The 21,162-nt window shown below is 38.7% G+C and overlaps 1 protein-coding gene across 1 annotated transcript in view; it reads right to left on the reverse strand.

Moving 5' to 3' along the window:
- The window catches only part of LEKR1 (leucine, glutamate and lysine rich 1), a 226,561-nt gene that overhangs the window by 15,006 nt on the left and 190,393 nt on the right, over positions 1-21,162 (reverse strand). Inside the window, 1 exon segment of the mRNA XM_066363543.1 lies at positions 10,829-10,993. Within this exon segment, the coding sequence (XP_066219640.1) occupies positions 10,829-10,993 (165 nt within the window).

The following is a 21,162-nucleotide window of genomic DNA, read 5'->3' on the forward strand; positions in this document are numbered from 1 at the left end:
GAGAGTGGTGTACTGCTCAATGTTTAATAACTGACTCAAAAACACACACAAGCCAGATCTGCATCTAATCTCCACAGCATAAATACACTCCCTGTGACCAAGTCCCAGCTACCAAAGTGATGTCACCTATCACTGAATTGGGAAAAGATGCAGCCAGTAGGCTCTTGCTTGCCGGTACTGGCTGATGAGCATTTGCAATGTGGCTAATATGACTGAGGAGCTAAATTTTTAATTTGATTATAAGTAATCACATGTGGCTATCATATTATATAGTACAATTCTAGAGGGTTCCAGAATACTTTAAAATATACTGCTTTCCAAGGCGGTACCTCTAGATGAAAGGAAGAGAGAATAACTTGGAGAAGCTTTTCCTCATAGTCATGAACATCTTTAGAAGGGAAAAGACTGCTTGTTTTTTCTCCCCTTAAAAAACAAAACAAAAGGCCAAAAACAAAGCAAAAAGAGCAAAGCTGCTTCTAATGAAATGTATTATTATTTATGCTATGGATATTGTCATATAATAAATATTAGTACTACAAAAACACCAACTCATAGAGAATCTAGAAAACATTCAGAGACCAAAGTTCCAAGAATTTTGTGAACTATTACTTAAGAATTAAATATCCAAAATTTGTTCCAAATGTTAAATTTACATTAAGAATAACTTTTACAAGAAATCTGTTTACTACAATTAGTAATTCTATAAATTAAATTAATATTTTTAAAAATTATTTTTAATTAAAAAATTTTTTTTAATTCAGTGAGAGGAGGGAAGGCAGAGACAGACTCCCACATGTGCCCTGATGGGGATCCACTTGGCAAGCCCACTAGGGGGTGATACTCTGCCCATTTGGGGCCATTGCTCCGTTGCTCAGCAACCAATCTCTTCTTAGTGCCTGAGGCAGAGGCCATGAAGCCATCCTCAGCACCCAGAGTAAACTCACTCCAATCAAGCCATGGCTGCAGGAAGGGGAGAAGGAGAGAGAGAGAGAGAGAGAGAGAGAGAGAGAGAGAAAAGCAAGAGGGAGAAGGATGGAGAATCAGATGGGCTCCTCTCCTGAGTGCCCTGACCAGAAATCAAACCCAGGACATCCACATGCCAGGATGAGCCAACTCTACCACTGAGACAACAGGCCAGGGCCAATATTTGATTATCTTCAAATAATTCCGAAAAGAAGAGGGTCACTGCTAGGTTTGGACAGTAGTTACCATTGCCCTGAGAGTAAACATTTGTAAGTTCACTTACAAAATCTGGATTTATGGCATCTCTTGAAAAACTATAATCCCTGGCAAATTGGGCCCTTCTGTTTGACATTCCCCTGTAGATGGGTCCCAGAAACATCCAAGACCCTGAGTCAACAGTGGTGAGGTAAGGGGAGGACAGGAAGCCATAAAGGAGCCATAGGTGGGGACGGGAGCAGGGGCTAGGAACCCAGAAGCCTGTCTAGGGGAGAACTTGCTTAGGGGAGGTGGTATCTTGGGTGAGCTGAGGTTCCAAGTTCCCTGCATGTGCTCCATTGTCCCAATGAGCTTATTAAAACACAAATTAGGCCTGACCTGTGGTGGCGCAATGGATAAAGCGTCGACCTGGAATGCTGAGGTAGCCGGTTCAAAACCCTGGGCTTGCCTGGTCAAGGCACATATGAAAGTTGATGCTTCCTTCTCCTCCCTCCCCCCCCCTCTCGCTCTCTCTCTCACTCTCCTCTCTAAAAATTAATAAAATAAAAATTAAAAAAACCACAAATTAAAAGGTAAAATTATTAAGGATTTCTAAATAGCATATGCAGAGCATTAAATGCAAAGCTTGAAGCCTTTCTGAGTGTGAGGCCCTGTGATACTGCACTTGTCATGAACTCACATAGCTGCCCTGCCTGTTGTCCATGTGAATGAACTATTGAAAAGCCTGTACTATATCCCCTGTACACCAAAGCAGAGGCCATTAAGTCTCCTGTGATGCTTAGTTCATAGAGACTGCTAATGATTTTATTCAAAATATGATTTTCTTCACTTCATCTTGGTAAATACATACACACACACACATATATACAAACACATGCACATACAACACTCAGGCCTTATAAAACCAGGGGAACTTGAACAAAACCTTGAATTATGTTAAGGAAATATTTTCAGAAATTATAAAGGTTGTTACATTTCAAAAAATTTTCCTGGGAGGATGACGTCAGAGTAATGGCACGGTAGGAAGCAATACTGATAAATCTCCCCCAAAACTCAACAAGATCTTTAACCAGAAACAGAAAAACCTATCCTTGGAGCCTCCAGTTGTTTCGCAATACACCCAAAGGTATGGTCAAGCGAAAAATTGGCTAAATATATAATCAAACCCCAAAGGAAATAGGGAGTAAGAAATGCTCCGCCTTCCTCACTAACCTAAATAGGGCTGCTTTCACTGGGAACTGAGAGTATAAAAACTAAGGCGGGCAAAGGGGGTGAATAGATCCAGGCCACGGCACAAACGGCCGAACCAGGCTGTGACACGGAGATCCAAGCCGAGGAAAAACTGTGCCTGTGGCAACCCAGTCAATACAAGCTAACACTCGCACCAAACCCAGACAAAGAAAGACAAGTGGGGCAGCCATTTCCTCCGATCTCCTGGTCTGCGGCCGCAGATAGTGGGTGAGAGATTCCTTCGAAAGCCCCAGGAGTGGGTGCCTGTGTTACCCCACAGAGAGGCAGAGTAAGAGGCCTTTATGTGGGCTGAAAGCGGAATCTCCGGGATGCCCCAGCGCCCTGAAAAAGTCACGCACGGGGAGGGAGCGAGAGACAATTCCAATGCTGGAACTTTTCCGTGCAGGCGGAGGTTTCACTCAGAGTTTGAGACTGCCGGCCTGATATCCTGGTCTGCACACAGATAGTGAGCGAGAGTTTGCTCCAAACACCCCGGGAGTGGGAGCCTGCCCATGTTACCAGACAGAGTGGCATAGCCAGAGGTCTTTGAGTGGGCGGAAACTCCGCCTGATTATGCTAGCAGCTCTGACTGACTGAGCCTTACCCAGAGACTTGTGCTGAGTGGAAATAGAGTGGGGAGTTGCCAGCTCTTTGAGCCTCTTACTATCCAGGCAGAGGCAGCAGCAACCCCATAGCTGGATTATCAGGCTACTAATTGAGGAAGGAAAGACTAGGAGAGAGGCTCTAGGAACACAGACTCTCTCATTGTCGGAGTCTATAAATGCTAATGAGCCTTGACTGCCAACAAGACTGAAGCACAATACATGACATTGCCATAGAGACTTATCAACTGCAAACCTCTACCGGAGCATGCCAAAGGGGCAGAACCCGGGGTACAGAGTCACCAACCAGGAAGAGGGAGAGAAAAGAAAAAGCAAGAAGATAACCTATCAAAATCAAGAATAATCCACAGACTTTATAACCTATCCCATTTTATTATATTTGTTCATTTGTTTCTCTTATCTTCATTCTTGATTTATTTTTTTCCTCCTCCAATTTGGTCATTTAACTCTCTGCCGGTCTTACTCTCTCCTCTCCTTGAACTACACTACCCATAAGTGTTACATCTCCCATTATCTTTTCTTTCCTCTTACTTTCTCTCTATGAGGGTTGCACTCCAAAACCCTTAACTCTCTCTCTCTCTCTCCTCTTTTTTATTCTTTTAGTGGTTCCCTCTTTTCTCTCTCTCTCTCTCTCTTTTCCCCCTCTATATTAGTTTCTTCCTTTCTCCTTTACGTCTCCTCTCATTCAAACCTTAATAACAAACAAATTATCTTATCTGGGACTCAAATTATGTTTGTGGCATTTTGGGGGGTTTTTACTTCACCTTTTTAACTCACTAGCAGTGCTCCCATCCCTGGCTCTCCATTTTATCTAGTTCTTATTCCACTAAATACAATAGTAATTTTTAAATTTGTCCCCCCATTTTCCTGTTTCCCTCTTATTTCTCTCATCATAACTCTTAGTCAACCAACACCTAAAAGCAAATCATTTTATTCTTGACCCAAATTTTTTCCTTATTTGCTTTTTGTGGGTCTTTTTTTTTTCTTTTTCTCTTTGTTTTTTGTTTTTTTTTTGTTTGTTTGTTTGTTTTTTGCCCCTTTATTACTTCTCCACAATTCAGGCCCTCCATTACAGGCATTGTTTGTTCTATTTAGTTCAATATAATTCACAGTTCACCACAAGATTTTCTCAAGATAGAGGGGAGAGGAGAGGAGAGGAAAAAAAGGAGGGGGGGAATAATTTCCTTTTTTAAATTTTTATTTCATTTTATTTTTCTTTATTTAATTATTAAGTTTTTTAAAAAAACAACTCTTTTCAATTTTTTTATTTTTTTAACTTTTTATTCTTTATTAAATCTCATTAATACTATCAACAAAACCACCCTCAGAGGCCATTAAGGAAGAGAAAATCGAATATCATGGATACAAAAGAAATAGAGGTAACATAGCTATATGGGAAAAATCTATAGAGAAAAAATTTAATATATTGGAAACCTTGGAGTTAAACGACAGAGAATTTAAAATAGAAATCCTAAAAATCCTTCAAGATATACAAGAAAACACAGAAAGGCAATTTAGGGAGCTCAGAAAACAACTCAATGAACACAAAGAATATATTTCCAAGGAAATTGAAACTACAAAAACAAATCAAACAGAGATGAAAAAATTCACGAGCTGAAAAATGAGGTAACAAGCTTAGCTAATAGAACAGGCCAGATAGAAGGTAGGATTGATGAAATAGAAGACAAGCAACTTGAGGCACAACAGAGAGAAGAAGAAAGAGACTCAAAAATTTAAAAAAAATGAGATAGCCCTACAGGAATTATCGGACTCCATCAAAAAGAATAACATAAGAATAATAGGAATATCAGAGGGAGAAGAGAGAGAAAATGGAATGGAGAACATACTCAAACAAATAATAGATGAGAACTTCCCAAACCTGTGGAAAGAACTAAAGCCACAAATTCAAGAAGCAAACAGTACTCCGAGTTTTCTTAACCCCAACAAACCTACTTCAAGGCACATCATAATGAAATTGGCACAAACGGCAAAGAAAAAGTTCTCAAGGCAGCCAGGGAAAAGAAGAATATAACATATAAAGGAAGGCCCATTAGATAATCATCTGATTTCTCAACAGAAACACTACAAGATAGAAGAGAATGGACCCCAATATTTAAAGTCCTGAAAGAGAGAAACTTTCAGCCACAAATACTATACCCATCAAAGCTATCCTTCAAATATGAAGGAGAAATAAAAACATTTACAGATACAGAAAAGATGAGGGAATTTATCATCAGAAAACCCCCACTCCAGGAATTACTAAAAGTGATTCTCCAATCAGATAAAAAGAACAAAAAAAAAAAACAAAGCCACAAGTAAAAGCCCCACCAAGAACACAATAAAACCAAATTTATACTGTGACAACAACAAAAAGAAAGGGTGGGGGAGAGGATGAAGATTAACAGTGGCAAAGGACAAGGGAGTGCAAAAGTACTCACAAAATAGTGCACTACAATGAACAGGGTAGGAACCCTTTTCATTACGTAAAGGTAACCACCATTTAAAAAGCCACCACAGAAGCACATGATTTAAAAAAGATAGCAACAGAGGAAAGATCTATGGAATACAACCAAATAAAAACAAAAGATAGAAAAACAAAAGAGAAGGATCAAACAAGACACAAAACAACAAAAAGCAATCTATAAAATGGCAATAGGGAACTCACAAGTGTCAATAATTACACTAAATGTAAACAGATAAAACCTACCAATAAAAAGGCACAGAGTAGCAGAATGGATTAAAAAAGAAAATCCAACTGTATGCTGCCTACAAGAAACTCATCTAAGTAACAAGGATAAAAACAAATTCAAAGTGAAAGGCTGGAAAACAATACTCCATGCAAATAACATCCAAAAAAAAAAGCAGGCGTAGCAATACTCATATCTGATAATGCTGACTACAAGATAGCAAAATTACTCAGAGACAAAAATGGCCATTTCATAATGGCTAAGGGGACACTGAATCAAGAAGACATAACAATTCTTAATATATATGCACCAAACCAAGGATCACCAAAATATACAAGACAGCTACTTATTGACCTTAAAACAAAAACTGACAAACACACAATCATAGTTGGAGACCTCAATACACCGCTGACGGATCTAGATCAGTCATCCAAACAGAGAATCAACAAAAATATAGTAGCCTTAAACAAAACATTAAAGCATCTGGATATGATAGACATTTACAGGACATTTCATCCCAAAGTGACTGAGTATACATTTTTCTCCAGTGTACATGGATCATTATCAGGAATTGACCATATGTTGGGCCACAAAAACAACATCAGCAAATTCAGAAAAATTGAAGTTGTATCAAGCATATTTTCTGATCATAAAGCCTTGAAACTAGAATTCAACTGCAAAAAAGAGGAAAAAAATCCCACAAAAATGTGGAAACTAAACAACATACTTTTAAAAAATGAATGGGTCAAAGAAGAAATAAGTGCAGAGATCAAAAGATATATACAGACTAATGAAAATGACAATACGACATATCAGAATCTATGGGATGCAGCAAAAGCAGTGATAAGAGGGAAGTTCATATCACTTTGGGCATATATGAACAAACAAGAGAGAGCCCAAGTGAACCACTTAACTTCACACCTTAAGGAACTAGAAAAAGAAGAACAAAGACAACCCAAAACCAGCCGAAGAAAGGAGATAATAAAAATCAGAGCAGAAATAAATGAAATAGAGAAGAGAAAAACTATAGAAAAAATTAATAGAACAAGGAGCTGGTTCTTTGAAAAGATCAACAAAATTGACAAACCCTTGGCAAGACTTACCAAGGAAAAAAGAGAAAAAACTCATATAAACAAAATCCAAAATGAAAGAGGAGAAATCACCAAGGACACCGTAGATATACAAAGAATTATTGTAGAATACTATGAAAAACTTTATGCCACTAAATTCAACAACCTAGAAGAAATGGATAAATTCCTAGAACAATACATCCTTCCTCGACTTAGTCAAGAAGAAGCAGAATGCCTAAACAGACCTATTAGTAGAGAAGAAATAAAAAAAAACATTAAAAACCTCCCCAAAAATAAAAGTCCAGGCCCTGACGGCTATACCAGCAAATTTTATCAAACATTCAAAGAAGACTTGGTTCCTATTCTACTCAAAGTCTTCCAAAAAATTGAAGAAGAAGCAATACTTCCAAACACATTTTATGAGGCCAACATAACCCTCATACCAAAACCAGGCAAAGATGGCACAAAAAAAGAAAACTACAGACCAATATCTCTAATGAATACAGATGCTAAAATACTAAACAAAATACTAGCAAATCGAATACAACAACATATTAAAAAAATAATACATCATGATCAAGTGGGATTCATCCCAGCATCTCAAGGATGGTTTAACATACGTAAAACGGTTGATGTAATACACCATATCAACAAAACAAAGAACAAAAACCACATGATCTTATCAATAGATGCAGAAAAGGCTTTCAATAAAATACAACACAATTTCATGTTTAAGACTCTCAACAAAATGGGTATAGAAGGAAAATATCCCAACATGATAAAGGCCATATATGATAAACCATCAGCTAACATAATATTAAATGGCACAAAACTGAAGGCTTTTCCCCTTAAATCAGGAACAAGACAGGGTTGTCCACTCTCTCCACTCTTATTTAATGTGGTACTAGAGGTTCTAGCCAGAGCAATCAGACAAGACAAAGAAATAAAAGGCATCCATATCGGAAAAGAAGAAGTAAAGGTATCACTTTTTGCAGATGATATGATCCTATACATCGAAAACCCCAAAGAATCCACAAAAAGACTACTAGAAACAATAAGCCAATACAGTAAGGTCGCAGGATACAAAATTAACATACAGAAGTCAATAGCCTTTCTATATGCCAAAAATGAAACATTTGAGAACGAACTCAAAAGAATAATCCCCTTCACGATTGCAACAAAAAAAATAAAATACTTAGGAATAAACATAACAAAGAATGTAAAGGACTTATATAATGCAAACTACAAACCATTGTTAAGGGAAATCGAAAAAGATATAATGAGATGGAAGAATATTCCTTGTTCTTGGTTAGGAAGAATAAATATAATCAAGATGGCCATATTACCCAAAGCAATTTACAAATTTAATGCAATTCCCATCAAAATTCCAATGACATTTTTTAAAGAAATGGAGCAAAAATCATCAGATTTATATGGAACTATAAAAAACTCCGAATAGCCAAAGCAATCCTAAAGAAAAAGAATGAAGCTGGGGGCATTACAATACCTTTCTTCAAACTATATTATAGGGCCACGACAATCAAAACAGCATGGTATTGGCAGAAAAATAGACACTCAGACCAATGGAATAGAATAGAAAACCCAGAAATAAAACCATATATATATAGTCAAATAATTTTTGATAAAGGGGCCAACAACACACAATGGAGAAAAGAAAGCCTCTTCAATAAATGGTGCTGGGAAAACTGGAAAGCCACATGCAAAAGAATGAAACTGGACTACAGTTTGTCCCCTTGTACTAAAATTAACTCAAAATGGATCAAAGATCTAAACATAAGACCTGAAACAATAAAGTACATAGAAGAAGACATAGGTACTCAATTCATGGACCTGGGTTTTAAAGAGCATTTTATGAATTTGACTCCAAAGGCAAGAGAAGTGAAGGCAAAAATTAATGAATGGGACTACATCAGACTAAGAAGTTTTTGCTCAGCAAGAGAAACTGATAACAAAATAAACAGAAAGCCAACTAAATGGGAAATGATATTTTCAGACAACAGCTCAGATAAGGGTCTAATATCCAAAATATACAAAGAACTCATAAAACTCAGCAACAAACAAACAAACAATCCAATAAAAAAATGGGAAGAGCACATGAACAGACACTTCTCCCAGGAAGAAATACAAATGGCCAACAGATATATGAAAAGATGCTCATCTTCTTTAGTTATTAGAGAAATGCAAATCAAAACTGCAATGAGATACCACCTCACATCTGTTAGAATAGCTATTATTAACAAGACAGGTAATAGCAAATGTTGGAGAGGCTGTGGAGAAAAAGGAGCCCTCATCCACTGTTGGTGGGACTGAAAAGTAGTACAACCATTATGGAAGAAAGTATGGTGGTTCCTCAAAAAACTGAAAATAGAACTACCTTATGACCCAGCAATCCCTCTACTGGGTATATACCCCCAAAACTCAGAAACATTGATACATAAAGACACATGCAGCCCCATGTTCATTGCAGCATTGTTCACAGTGGCCAGGACATGGAAACAACCAAAAATCCCATCAATAGATGACTGGATAAAGAAGATGTGGCACATATGCACTATGGAATACTACTGAGCCATAAGAAATGATGACATCAGATCATTTACAGCAAAATGGTGGGATCTTGATAACATTATACGAAGTGAAATAAGTAAATCAGAAAATACCAGGAACTGCATTATTCCATACGTAGGCGGGACATAAAAGTGAGCCTAAGAGATATTGATAAGAGTGTGGTGGTTACGGGGGGAGGCGGGAGAGGGAGAGGAAAAGGGGGAGGGGGAGGGGCACAAAGAAAACAAGATAGAAGGTGACAGAGGACAATCTGACTTTGGGTGATGGGTATGCAGCATAATTGAACAACAAGATAACCTGGACATGTTATCTTTGAATATATGTATCCTGATTTATTGATGTCACCTCATTAAAAAAATAAAATTATTAAAAAAAATTTTTCCTTCATTAAAAAATATTTAAAATGAAAAAAATATTTATAATTAAAGAAGACAGGTGAAGACAGGCTTTAGTTGTTGGGAATTTTTAATTATGTAAAACACCTCATTATCTTTTGATGTTGGATATTTGATGTGTTCAAAGATCTAATTATGTTAATTATTAGTTATATAATTTATGCTGTTTAAAAAAATAAGTTTATTTATTTATTTATTTAGACAATTAATTTTAATGGAGTAACATTGATCAATTACAATACATAGTTTCAGAGAAAACATCTCCAGGTTATTTTTATATTTGATTATGTTGCATATCCATCACTCAAAGTCAAATTGTCTTCCATCACCTTCTATTTGGTTTTCTTTATGCCTCTCCACTCCCCCCACCCCTCCCTCTCCTCTCTTCCCCTCCCCCTGGTAACCACCACACTCTTGTTCATGTCCTTGAATCTTAATTTTGTGTCCCACCTATGTATAGAATCATACAGTTCTTAGTTTTTTCTGATTCACTTATTTCACTCAGTATAATGTTATCAAGGTCCATCCATGTTGTTCTAAATGATCCTATGTCATCATTTCTATGGCTGAGTAGTATTCCATAGTATATATGTACCACATCTTTTTTATCCAGTCATCTATTGAAGGGGTTGTTGGTTGTTTCCATGTCTTGGCCACTATGAACAATGCTGCGATGAACATGGGGCTGCATGTGTCTATCAATGTTTTTGAGTTTTGGGGGTATATACCAAGTAGAGGGATTGCTGGGTCAAATGGCAGTTCTATTCTTAAGTTTTTGAGGAACTATCATACTTTCTTCCATAATGGTTGTACTAAATAAGTTTATTTTTATTTTAAAAAATTCTATACATAGGTGGGTTGCATGCTTCTACAATTTATCTCAGTTCCTCATTCTGGGGAGTCTCTGAACTTTCTACCTCTGTTCCTGAGACCAAGGCACAGCAACCAAGAGGAAAACTGCCCAAGTTATAAACACTGTAGTTTTCTTAGGAGGAAATAATCAACATCTGTAGTTTTAAACCCATTAAATAATAACGATAATCATGATGACAGACCTTCATTTGTAGCTCCTCTTGTTCTTTCTTATGCTTTTTGATTATTTCTTGTTGTTTTTCCTTTTCAATATCAAGTTCCAGTTTAGCTTCTTGCCTAAAGAGAAGAGCTTGCTTTGTAAAGTCAACTAAATGTTGGGCTCTTTCTTTGGAGAGTTCAGCTTCAATCTAGGAAATAGCATTTAACACACATATAAAGCATTTTACCTCAGAATAAGTAAATTAAACTTGTTTTCAGACTAATATTTTTTTAAAATTCTAATATTAATTTTAAAAATCAATCTAAATTTTAATATTTTTTAAAAATCTGACTTAGAACTGAGGCCAGAAAAAATTGACCTTAGGTCAAATATTTCAAGATCTTCTGAGACCTTCTAAAACCTGAAAAATGAGTAGAGAAATTAAGATGACATATTATGACAGTGCTGAGAAAGACTAAAAAGCTTGGTCTTTTATACATTGACACCATAAACTCAGTCCTTGCCAGTAACTCTAATTTTAAAAAAGAAAATGAAGATTTTGAGGCCCTTAGACTAAATTCTGAAAGCTTTGAGGGGCTACAAAGTATAAATGTTGAGTTTTTAATGGCTCTTTTGTGATGAAGACCATAGAAAGTGTTGGAGTCATAGATGATCATTTTCATGTGATTGAGGCAAGAAGGCAGATTAAGGAAAGCATAGGTCAGTTGATGTCTGTATCCATATTTTGACTCAGATAGAGTTACAGTGCTGGAAAGATCCTTATAAATCCCTTAGTTCAACTTCTGAAGCTTCCATGAATTGCAGAAGGAATAAACAAGGACTTTGATTTAGATGAAGTTGAGTTTAAATCCTTATTCTGACACTTTTTAAGTTATCTGATATTAAATTGTCACTGTAACTTCTCCTGGTGGGGTTATAACTAGTTCCAGTGGGGGTCCTGATAAGGATTAAATAGGATGAAACATCTGTGTAAATATATAGCATGAGCAGGGATTCCATAGTCCATGGAGATTACTTTTATGCTCCGACCCCTCCTCCACCACAGAATCTGCATCAAATGATTTTCTGCTCTGGCGCTCTGCACCACCAGAAACCATAACTCACTCCTTCCCCAGAAGGAGTTTCCATTTTCAGACAGCAGTAAGCATTAGGCACTTTTTCCTTTAGCTGAGCCAACATCAGTCCCTGTGGTTTTTAAGCACTGGTTTTGGCTCTGCTTACTGGAGCAAGAGAGAGAGTCCCAGAGTCTTTAGGGCCTGGGAGTTCCTCTGGTGGGATCATAGAAGGGGGCCAAGTAACAAGCTGGCTCTAGATTTACACTGTGCCATGATTATAAATTCTAAGAGGGAGTTAATGACACATAATTTGGAAGTAAAACTGTCAAACCTAACTTACTGTGACTCTGGGTTGATGTCACTATATGAAGAGAAGAGATGTCAATCTGAATTTCTCAAGTGAACATGAAAACAGGGTACCAGGAAACAGAAAGTTTACTAAGAAGGTTTGTGGGAAGTCCTTTAAATTAAATAGAAGACCAAATCCAATATGGAGTCATTGGTTTTATTGTACTGGGTATAGGTCTGAGCATTTGCTCCAAGGCAAAACTACTATATTTATACTCAATGCAAGGAGTTATTTTGGCTGTCTCAAAATAAGTTTCTGGATTTGGGGGGGGGGAGGATCATTTAGAAACATAATAGGATTATTCAGATACATTGCTCTTGCATTGCTAAGGACAGAAAAGTCTTAGGGACACTCAGATAAAAGAACTGATGTCCTTCTAAATTACAGGTACTTATAACCACTTGCCTCCTACTAGCCATTTAGGAACTTCACAGGTGTCTCAAATAAAGTGTCTGAAGCAGAAATACAACCCATCTGTGAGGCAGGTGTGTTAGGCTTGCTTGCTGGTTTACTGGCTGCAAGCCCTTAGCCTGATTGGTGTGTGAGCACATAGCAATGCCACATGTGTATGGCCTATATAAGGCTATGGTGCTTGTGCTCAGGGGGATTGCAGATGGTGGATTGCCTGTCCGCCATTGTGAGGGGCTGTTTTACCTGTATGTTTTCCTGAGAGGTAGTTTCCTCTGCCTGTGTGCTTGTCCGCCATTGTGAGACTTTATTAAATGGAATGGCCCTAATGCTTTCTGGCTCCACAGTCTCTTTACTGTCTGCCAGAATCCAATGTGGACCTGCCTGGCCCCTGCCACCAGCACTTCCTCTGGCACTGTGAGCAGGATTTGAAGCAGATTGGTATGGAGTCACTGACAACCTTGAGGGGTGGGATAAAAGAATGGCTGTTCCAATGGCTCTCCTGGTGGGGATCATGGCCTGGGTGTTTTTTTACAATCCTGTGAGAAGAAACTAAGAGCTCTGTGCGAAAAGCTGAGTGAGGTCGAAAGCTCCAGGATGAGCTGCATACTGAGCATCAGCAATTGCATGAACTGGAGCGAGTGCTGAAGAAGGAGGCGGAATGGGTTCGGGAGTTGCAGTTTGTCCTGGAAGTAGAATGTTGGAAGCAGCAGTTGTTAGAGGAACAACTGCAGATTCAGCTTCAGGCTGAGAGCTGGCAGCCGCAGGAGCTGAAATTGGAGCTGTTCCAGTGGACTGGCTCTGAGTTGGCTCGAGCAGGTGTTTCCAGCTCCTCTTCTGAGGATGAGGAGTCTTGGGTTGAAGCTGCCATCCACACACTCAGAGCTTGGCCACTGGTCATCCAGAAGGTAAAAGCCCAGCAGCGAAGAGTACCTACTGAGCCCCTGGTAGGCTTGCTGTGATTGTGGGACATAGGGGTGGACAGCAGTGGTAGTCAACTTGGTCCCTACCGCCCACTAGTGGGTGTTCCAGTTTTCATGGTAGGCAGTAGCAGAGCAACCAAAGTATTGTATAAATAAAAAGATAGATTTAACTATAGTAAGTTGTTTTATAAAGATTTATTCTGCCAAACTTAGCAAAAATTCGACATAAAGTGGTAAGTAATAATTATTACATGCTTTAACTTGCTGTAACTCTGCTTTATAAATTTTATAAAGTAAAGTTACTTCCCTACTTTATAAATCACCATTACTGTGGAACAGATGGGCAGTTAGAAAATTTTACTACTAACAGAGATATAAAAGTGGGCGGTAGGTATAAAAAGGTTGACTACGCCTGGTGGAAAGCATCATGCTCTCTGGGGCAGAGGTGGAGAGGTTGGCCACCATTGCCATGTGCTCCTCCTTGGGGCAGCATCTTCAGAGCTGCCATGATGTCAGGGATGGGGAAGAGGCCTGAGGCCCTATGTGAACCTAGTTGCCTGTAATGGACCTTTACCTTGGTGATTTGCACAGACAGCTGGGCTGTCTATCATGGACTAATCTTGGACTGTTACTGTGAGAGACCATAATGGGGGCACAGCCATGGCACCTGTGGAAGCCTTCCTGCACCAAGAAGCTGCTCTCACCCAGTTGTAGAGACGTACCAAGGACACCTTTTGGTTTCAACAGACATGGCTCTAGGCTGTACAGGCTCCCTACCTATGATGGGTGGCCTTGTTGGCACCGTGGGTGGGGAGATGGAGGAAGGTCCCCAGTTAACTCCCTGGGCAGATGTAATGCCAGCAACTGAGGCCAGGAAGATTCACACTGTATTCAAGCAGACAGAGAAACTGTGGAGCCAGTAAGGGTTGGGTCATTTCATTTAATAAAGTCTCACAATTGCAGACAAGCACACAGGCAGGGAAAACCACCTCTAGGGCAAAACGGCCCCTCACAGCAGGGGGCAGGCAATCCACACATCTGTGATTCTCAATCTCTCTTGAGTGCAAGCACCCTTAGCTCTATATAGGCTATGCACACATGCCTCTGCCACATACTCATGCACTAATCAAGCAAAGTACTTGCAGCTGGTATACCACCAGCAAGCCTAACACAGGTGCCCCACCACAGAGTGCTCAGTGAAGGGCACCTTTGTAGTTGTCATTTTTGGAATTATGTCATGTACCTATTGTAGGTGAATAACTCTAATGGGTAATGGGGTGGAATGTGGGGCAGCCGTGTTAGGCTTGCTCGCTGGTGGTGTACTGGCTGCAAGTCCTTTGCCTGATTAGTGCATGAGCACATGTGCATAGCCTATATAAGGCTGCAGGTGCTTGCGCTCCAGAGAGATGAGTGATAGGGGATTGTGAATGGTGGATTGCCTGCCCACCACTGTGAGGGACCATTCTTGCTGTTTGTGTGTTGGAGAAGAGGTTTCCCCTGACTGTGTGTTTGTCCGCTGTTGTGAGACTTTATTAAACAGAATGGCCCAACCCTTTCTGGCTCTGCAGTTTCTCTACTGTCTTCCCAAATCCAATGTTAATCTGCCTGGCCTCGGCCACCAGCATTACACCCTCTTAATGGTTTCTCAATGCATTAGTGTAAAATTAAAAGTCCTCTGTATGATCTTCTACAGGGTCACCACCAGTCTATATCACACCTTTGTGTGAATTAACAAAGCACCCCTTCCTTAGATAGCAGAGCCTCACGCCTGGCATAGTACTTGGTGAGCAGAGCACAGGCTGAATTCCAGCCCCTTCCTCTCCCTTGGCCAGGACCCAAACACTGTCTATGACAGTCCTGAGTTTCTCCAGGCGAACTTTCACCACTTTTCCCATTTGACCACTGTACTCAAGCCACACTGGGATAGGTAAATCAAGAATGCGTGAAAGAAGAAATCAAATGCAAAACATTTGGAAAGGCTGAAAGGTATAACAAGAATTAATAGCCCACAAGATACTTTGACACTTAAAAAAAAAAAAAAGGCTGCCTGACCAGGCCGTGGTGCAGTGGACAGAGCATCGGATTGGGATGCAGAAGGACCCAGGTTCAAGACCCCGAGGTCACCAGCTTGAGCGCGGGCTCATCTGGTTTGAGCAAAGCTCACCAGCTTGGACCCAAGGTCTCTAGCTCAAGCAAGGGGTTACTCATTCTGCTGAAGGCCCACGATCAAGGCACATATGAGAAAGCAGTCAATGAACAACTAAGGTGTCGCAACAAAAAACTGATGATTGATGCTTCTCATCTCTCTCCATTCCTGTCTGTCCCTATCTATCCCTCTCTCTGACTCTCTCTCTGTCCTGTAAAAAAAAAAAGGCAAAACAAGGTGGCAATAGCCAGAAGGAAAGCGGGAGTGGGGACTAGGTGGCAGTGGGCAAATGTGGGGGGAATGGAGATGGAAGGAGACCTTGCTCGGGGAGGAGGGCACATGTACAGTGTGCAGATGGTGTTATATTGAGTGGTACTCTTGAAACCTGTATGGTTTTGCGAGTCAATGTCATCCCAATTAATTCAATTAATTTAAAAAAACCTAAATAACATGTTTTAGAATCTGAAGAAAAATGTGTGCTGAAGTACTAAAATACCAGTTGTTCAAAAAAGTTCTTTGTGTGGTAAATTGATAGAACCAAATAGTTATTTCAGGACAAAAAGACATCGTCCAAAATATGGACTAATTGCAACAAAAAAAAATAAAATACTTAGGAATAAACATAACAAAGAATGTAAAGGACTTATATAATGAAAACTATAAACCATTGTTAAGGGAAATCGAAAAAGATATAATGAGATGGAAGAATATACCTTGTTCTTGTCTAGGAAGAATAAATATAATCAAGATGGCTATATTACCCAAAGCAATATACAAATTTAATGCAATTCCCATCAAACTTCCAATGACATTTTTTAAAGAAATAGAGCAAAAAATCATCAGATTTATATGGAACTATAAAAAACCCCGAATAGCCAAAGCAATCCTAAAGAAAAAGAATGAAGCTGGGGGCATTACAATACCTGACTTCAAACTCTATTATAGGGCCACGACAATCAAAACAGCATGGTATTGGCAGAAAAATAGACACTCAGACCAATGGAACAGAATAGAAAGTCCAGAAATAAAACCACATATATATAGTCAAATAACTTTTGATAAAGGGGCCAACAACACACAATGGAGAAAAGAAAGCCTCTTCAATAAATGGTGCTGGGAAAACTGGAAAGCCACATGCAAAAGAATAAAACTGGACTACAGTTTGTCCCCCTGTACTAAAATTAACTCAAAATGGATCAAAGATCTAAACATAAGACCTGAAACAATAAAGTACATAGAAGAAGACATAGGTACTCAATTCATGGACCTGGGTTTTAAAGAGCATTTTATGAATTTGACTCCAAAGGCAAGAGAAGTGAAGGCAAAAATTAATGAATGGGACTACATCAGACTAAGAAGTTTTTGCTCAGCAAGAGAAACTGATAACAAAATAAACAGAAAGCCAACTAAATGGGAAATGATATTTTCAGACAACAGCTCAGATAAGGGTCTAATATCCAAAATATACAAAGAACTCATAAAACTCAGCAACAAACAAACAAACAATCCAATAAAAAAATGGGAAGAGCACATGAACAGACACTTCTCCCAGGAAGAAATACAAATGGCCAACAGATATATGAAAAGATGCTCATCTTCTTTAGTTATTAGAGAAATGCAAATCAAAACTGCAATGAGATACCACCTCACACCTGTTCGATTAGCTATTATTAGCAAGACAGGTAATAGCAAATGTTGGAGAGGCTGTGGAGAAAAAGGAGCCCTCATCCACTGTTGGTGGGAATGTAAAGTAGTACAACCATTATGAAAGAAAGTATGGTGGTTCCTCAAAAAACTGAAAATAGAACTACCTTATGACCCAGCAATCCTCTTCTGGGTATATACCCCAAAATCTCAGAAACATTGATACGTAAAGACACATGCAGCCCCATGTTTATTGCAGCATTGTTCACAGTGGCCAGGACATGGAAACAACCAAAAAGCCCATCAATAGATGACTAGATAAAGAAGATGTGGCACATATGCACTATGGAATACTACTGAGCCATAAGAAATGATGACATCGGATCATTTACAGCAAAATGGTGGGATTTTGATAACATGATACAAAGTGAAATAAGTAAATCAGAAAAAACCAGGAACTGCATTATTCTATACGTAGGTGGGACATAAAAGTGAAACTAAGAGACATTGATAAGAGTGTAGTGGTTATGGGGGGGGGGGAGGGAGAGGGAAAGGGGGAGGGGGAGGGGCACAAAGAAAACAAGATAGAAGGTGACAGAGGACAATCTGACTTTGGGTAATGGGTATGCAACATAATTGAATGACAAGATAACCTGGACTTGTTATCTTTGAATATATGTATCCTGATTTATTGATGTCACCCCATTAAAAAAATAAAATTATTAAAAAAAAAAAAAAAGAATTAGATTTATAGAACAGGAAATGTCATCGTATCCAGATTCCCCGTAACATAGGACACTGGGCAGAGCGAGGTTTGCGTAGCACAGTGAAAAAATATATATATATGGACTAATTACTAAAATTAAAAATGCACTCAAACTAGGTAGCACAAGACAAACTGTAAGTTAGACAACAGAAGGATTTTAGAACTTTTTTAAAAAGTTCTTTTAATTTATTATGGAAAGAGGTCAGTTAGAAAATCAGTAAAGTCCCTTGATGAAGAAGAAACAAAGGAGAAGCATTCAGGGAAAGGGGGTGGCTGACTGTTTGAATGAGTAGAATGTTCTGTACTCCCTGAGTCAGGAAAAAAGGAGATCTTCTTACCCTTGAACTATTCCTTGGAATGAACTTTTGTGGGTAAAGAGAGATAGATGGAAGATAGGGGAAAAAAGCACTGTAAATAGAAGAGAGAAGAGGAATTTACTATTACTGATTTGTTTTTTAATTTTCACAATCTAGGAAAGAGAAGCAAAGTGATAAGCGTCAGATGGCAATTCTAAACATTTAAGGATGCTGCCCAGAGCCATCTGCATGTGCTGACACTGTAGTGCATGGAGGACACTGCTCTTCCTCCATGATCTGAATAGCTTGGATTCAACAGTGAACCTACAAACACAATGATTTGCCTAAGCCAGTACATTATTTGTCATTAAGAAGATAAATTCATCCAAATTGTCATGTTTCTGTGTTGTTTTTTACATGTTGATAGGCGCTGTTTGTTGAAAATATACTGCTCACAAAAAGTAGGGAATATATTATAGCTTCATATTCATTTTTGAAATATCCCCTACTTTTTGCGAGCAGTATATCCTACATGGCAGGACTTATGTTTATGCAAAACAAATGAATTTAGTGATGATGCATATAGAAAATACGAACCTCTTTATATAACTTATAGTAATTTTGATGATTATGAAGAAATTGTAATTTTACTCAAAAGCATAAATATCATATGAGCTGAAGAGTTACACAAAGTAAAATTACAGATCTGTGTATACTTTCTAGGTTTTAAATATTTTTAGTTTTTATTTATCCAATTCTCCTCTAGCTTAAACTCTATCTCCTCCTGATGCTTCCAGAGCATTCTGACTCTGCTTTTTAAAGTTCTTTTGTATTTGTTATTGAAATGCATAATTAGTGTTTTATAACATGTGTCTAATACTGATATGCAAAATATTGTCTTGTCACTAATTATTTTTGAAGTGAGATCTTTTTGGTTGATTTGGATATTATTTTCTAATTTCCACAAATACCATGTTATAACATAATCACTTATCATGTGATGATCCCTTTAAAGCCAAAGGAATTTCAGATGTCAAAGTAAAAATAAGATCATTTGTTTATATTTAATGTACATGCATTATTTAAAAAAATATATCCCCTAAAAATAAATTATTATGCTATTTTTCAAGTGTTAAAAATAAATACTGATTGAAAGCTAATAGTTCAGATTATTTCTGAATTAATTACTGAATAAATATATTTATAAAAGTAGATAATACACAGATGTTGTGTATTTTTATATGTTCTTCCAAGGATTGTAAAGATTAAATGAGTTAATAGCTGAAAACTGTCCTACACTATACCATATAGCTTGTACACTCAGAGGTGCACAGTGAACAGTCTGTCCTAAAATAAAATACACAGTATTTTAATACACAGATGTTGTAGTAAAAAAAAATGCTAAGGAATCAAGAATAGGTCCTGCCAAGTAAACTTAGGACAGACTGTTCACTGTGCACCTCTGAGTGTACAAGCTATATGGTATAGTGTAGGACAGTTTTCAGCTATTAACTCATTTAATCTTTACAATCCTTGGAAGAACATATAAAAATTATTATTCCCACTGTCTAGAAAGATTAAGAAATAGTCTTACAGCCTGACTGGCTGTGACGCAGTGGATTGAGCTTCGGTACAGGAGGCTGAAGTCCCAGGTTCAAAACCTTGAGGTCACAGGCTAGAGCGTGGGTTTCTGGCTTGAGCTCAGGGTTGCTGGCTTGAGTGCAGATTATCGACATGATCTCAAGGTGGCTGACTGAAGCCTAAAGGTCACTGGCTTGAGTTCAAGGTCGCTGGCTTAAGCAAGGGGTCATTAGCTTGGCTGGAGGCCCCCCAGTCAAGGGAGGTATAAGAAGCAATCAATAAACAATTGAAGTGCCACAGCTATGAGTTGATGCTTCTCATCTCTCTCCTCCCCCCTCTGTTCTTATCTCTAAATAAATTAAATGCTTTTACCAAGATCATGTAGGTACTATAAGGTGGAAAGGGTGCATATACTCAGACATTTCTGGTGTACTCTATAGCTCAGTGTGTTCAGTTTTTCCATGCCTCTCACATGTGTTAAAAGAACAGTGGTTATAGGCATGGGTTAGGAGTTCATTTAGTTTCAAAATACCTGAAGCTTCTGGTCAAGATGGAAACTTAGGTATACATGAGGTACTCACATCCTCTCACAATCACATTAAAATTTTAAAATTATAACTAAACCATAGAATAACCATCACTCAGAGCTGCCTAAAATCTAGCTGAACAGAAATCCTACAACTAAGGATATAAAGAAGCCACAGCAAGCCTAGTGGGAGGTGCAAGGACATGGAATGAGCTTCTCCCACACCCATGTGTGGCAGATAAAAATTGGGTGGGATATCTCAGCTGCAGAGGTAACCCCTGAGGAGTGGTCCCAGCCCACATCAGGCACCGCAGCCCAGAGTTCCAGTGCCAGAAACAGAAGTCCCTATAACTCTCCTCCAACAAAGCTGGCAGGCTGGTACCATATCTGAGTCTCCATCAACCTGGCTAATGCCTTGCCCTGATGACCCTGCCTCATCAACTTTCAGGTCCACCCAAGCTGTGTCCTGTGGCTTTTCTGTACAAATGGCCTGTTGTAATGCTGGTGGCTGAGGCCAGGCAGGTCCACATTGGATTCAGGCAGATGGTAGAGAAACTGCAGAGCCAGAAAGCATTGGGCCATTTCATTTAATAAAGTCTCACAATGGTGGACAAGCACACAGGCAGGGAAAACCTCTGCTCCAGCAAATAAACAGCAAGACT

The sequence above is a fragment of the Saccopteryx leptura genome, chromosome 2 (assembly GCF_036850995.1).
Source record: "Saccopteryx leptura isolate mSacLep1 chromosome 2, mSacLep1_pri_phased_curated, whole genome shotgun sequence".
Taxonomy (NCBI): Eukaryota; Metazoa; Chordata; class Mammalia; order Chiroptera; family Emballonuridae; genus Saccopteryx; species Saccopteryx leptura.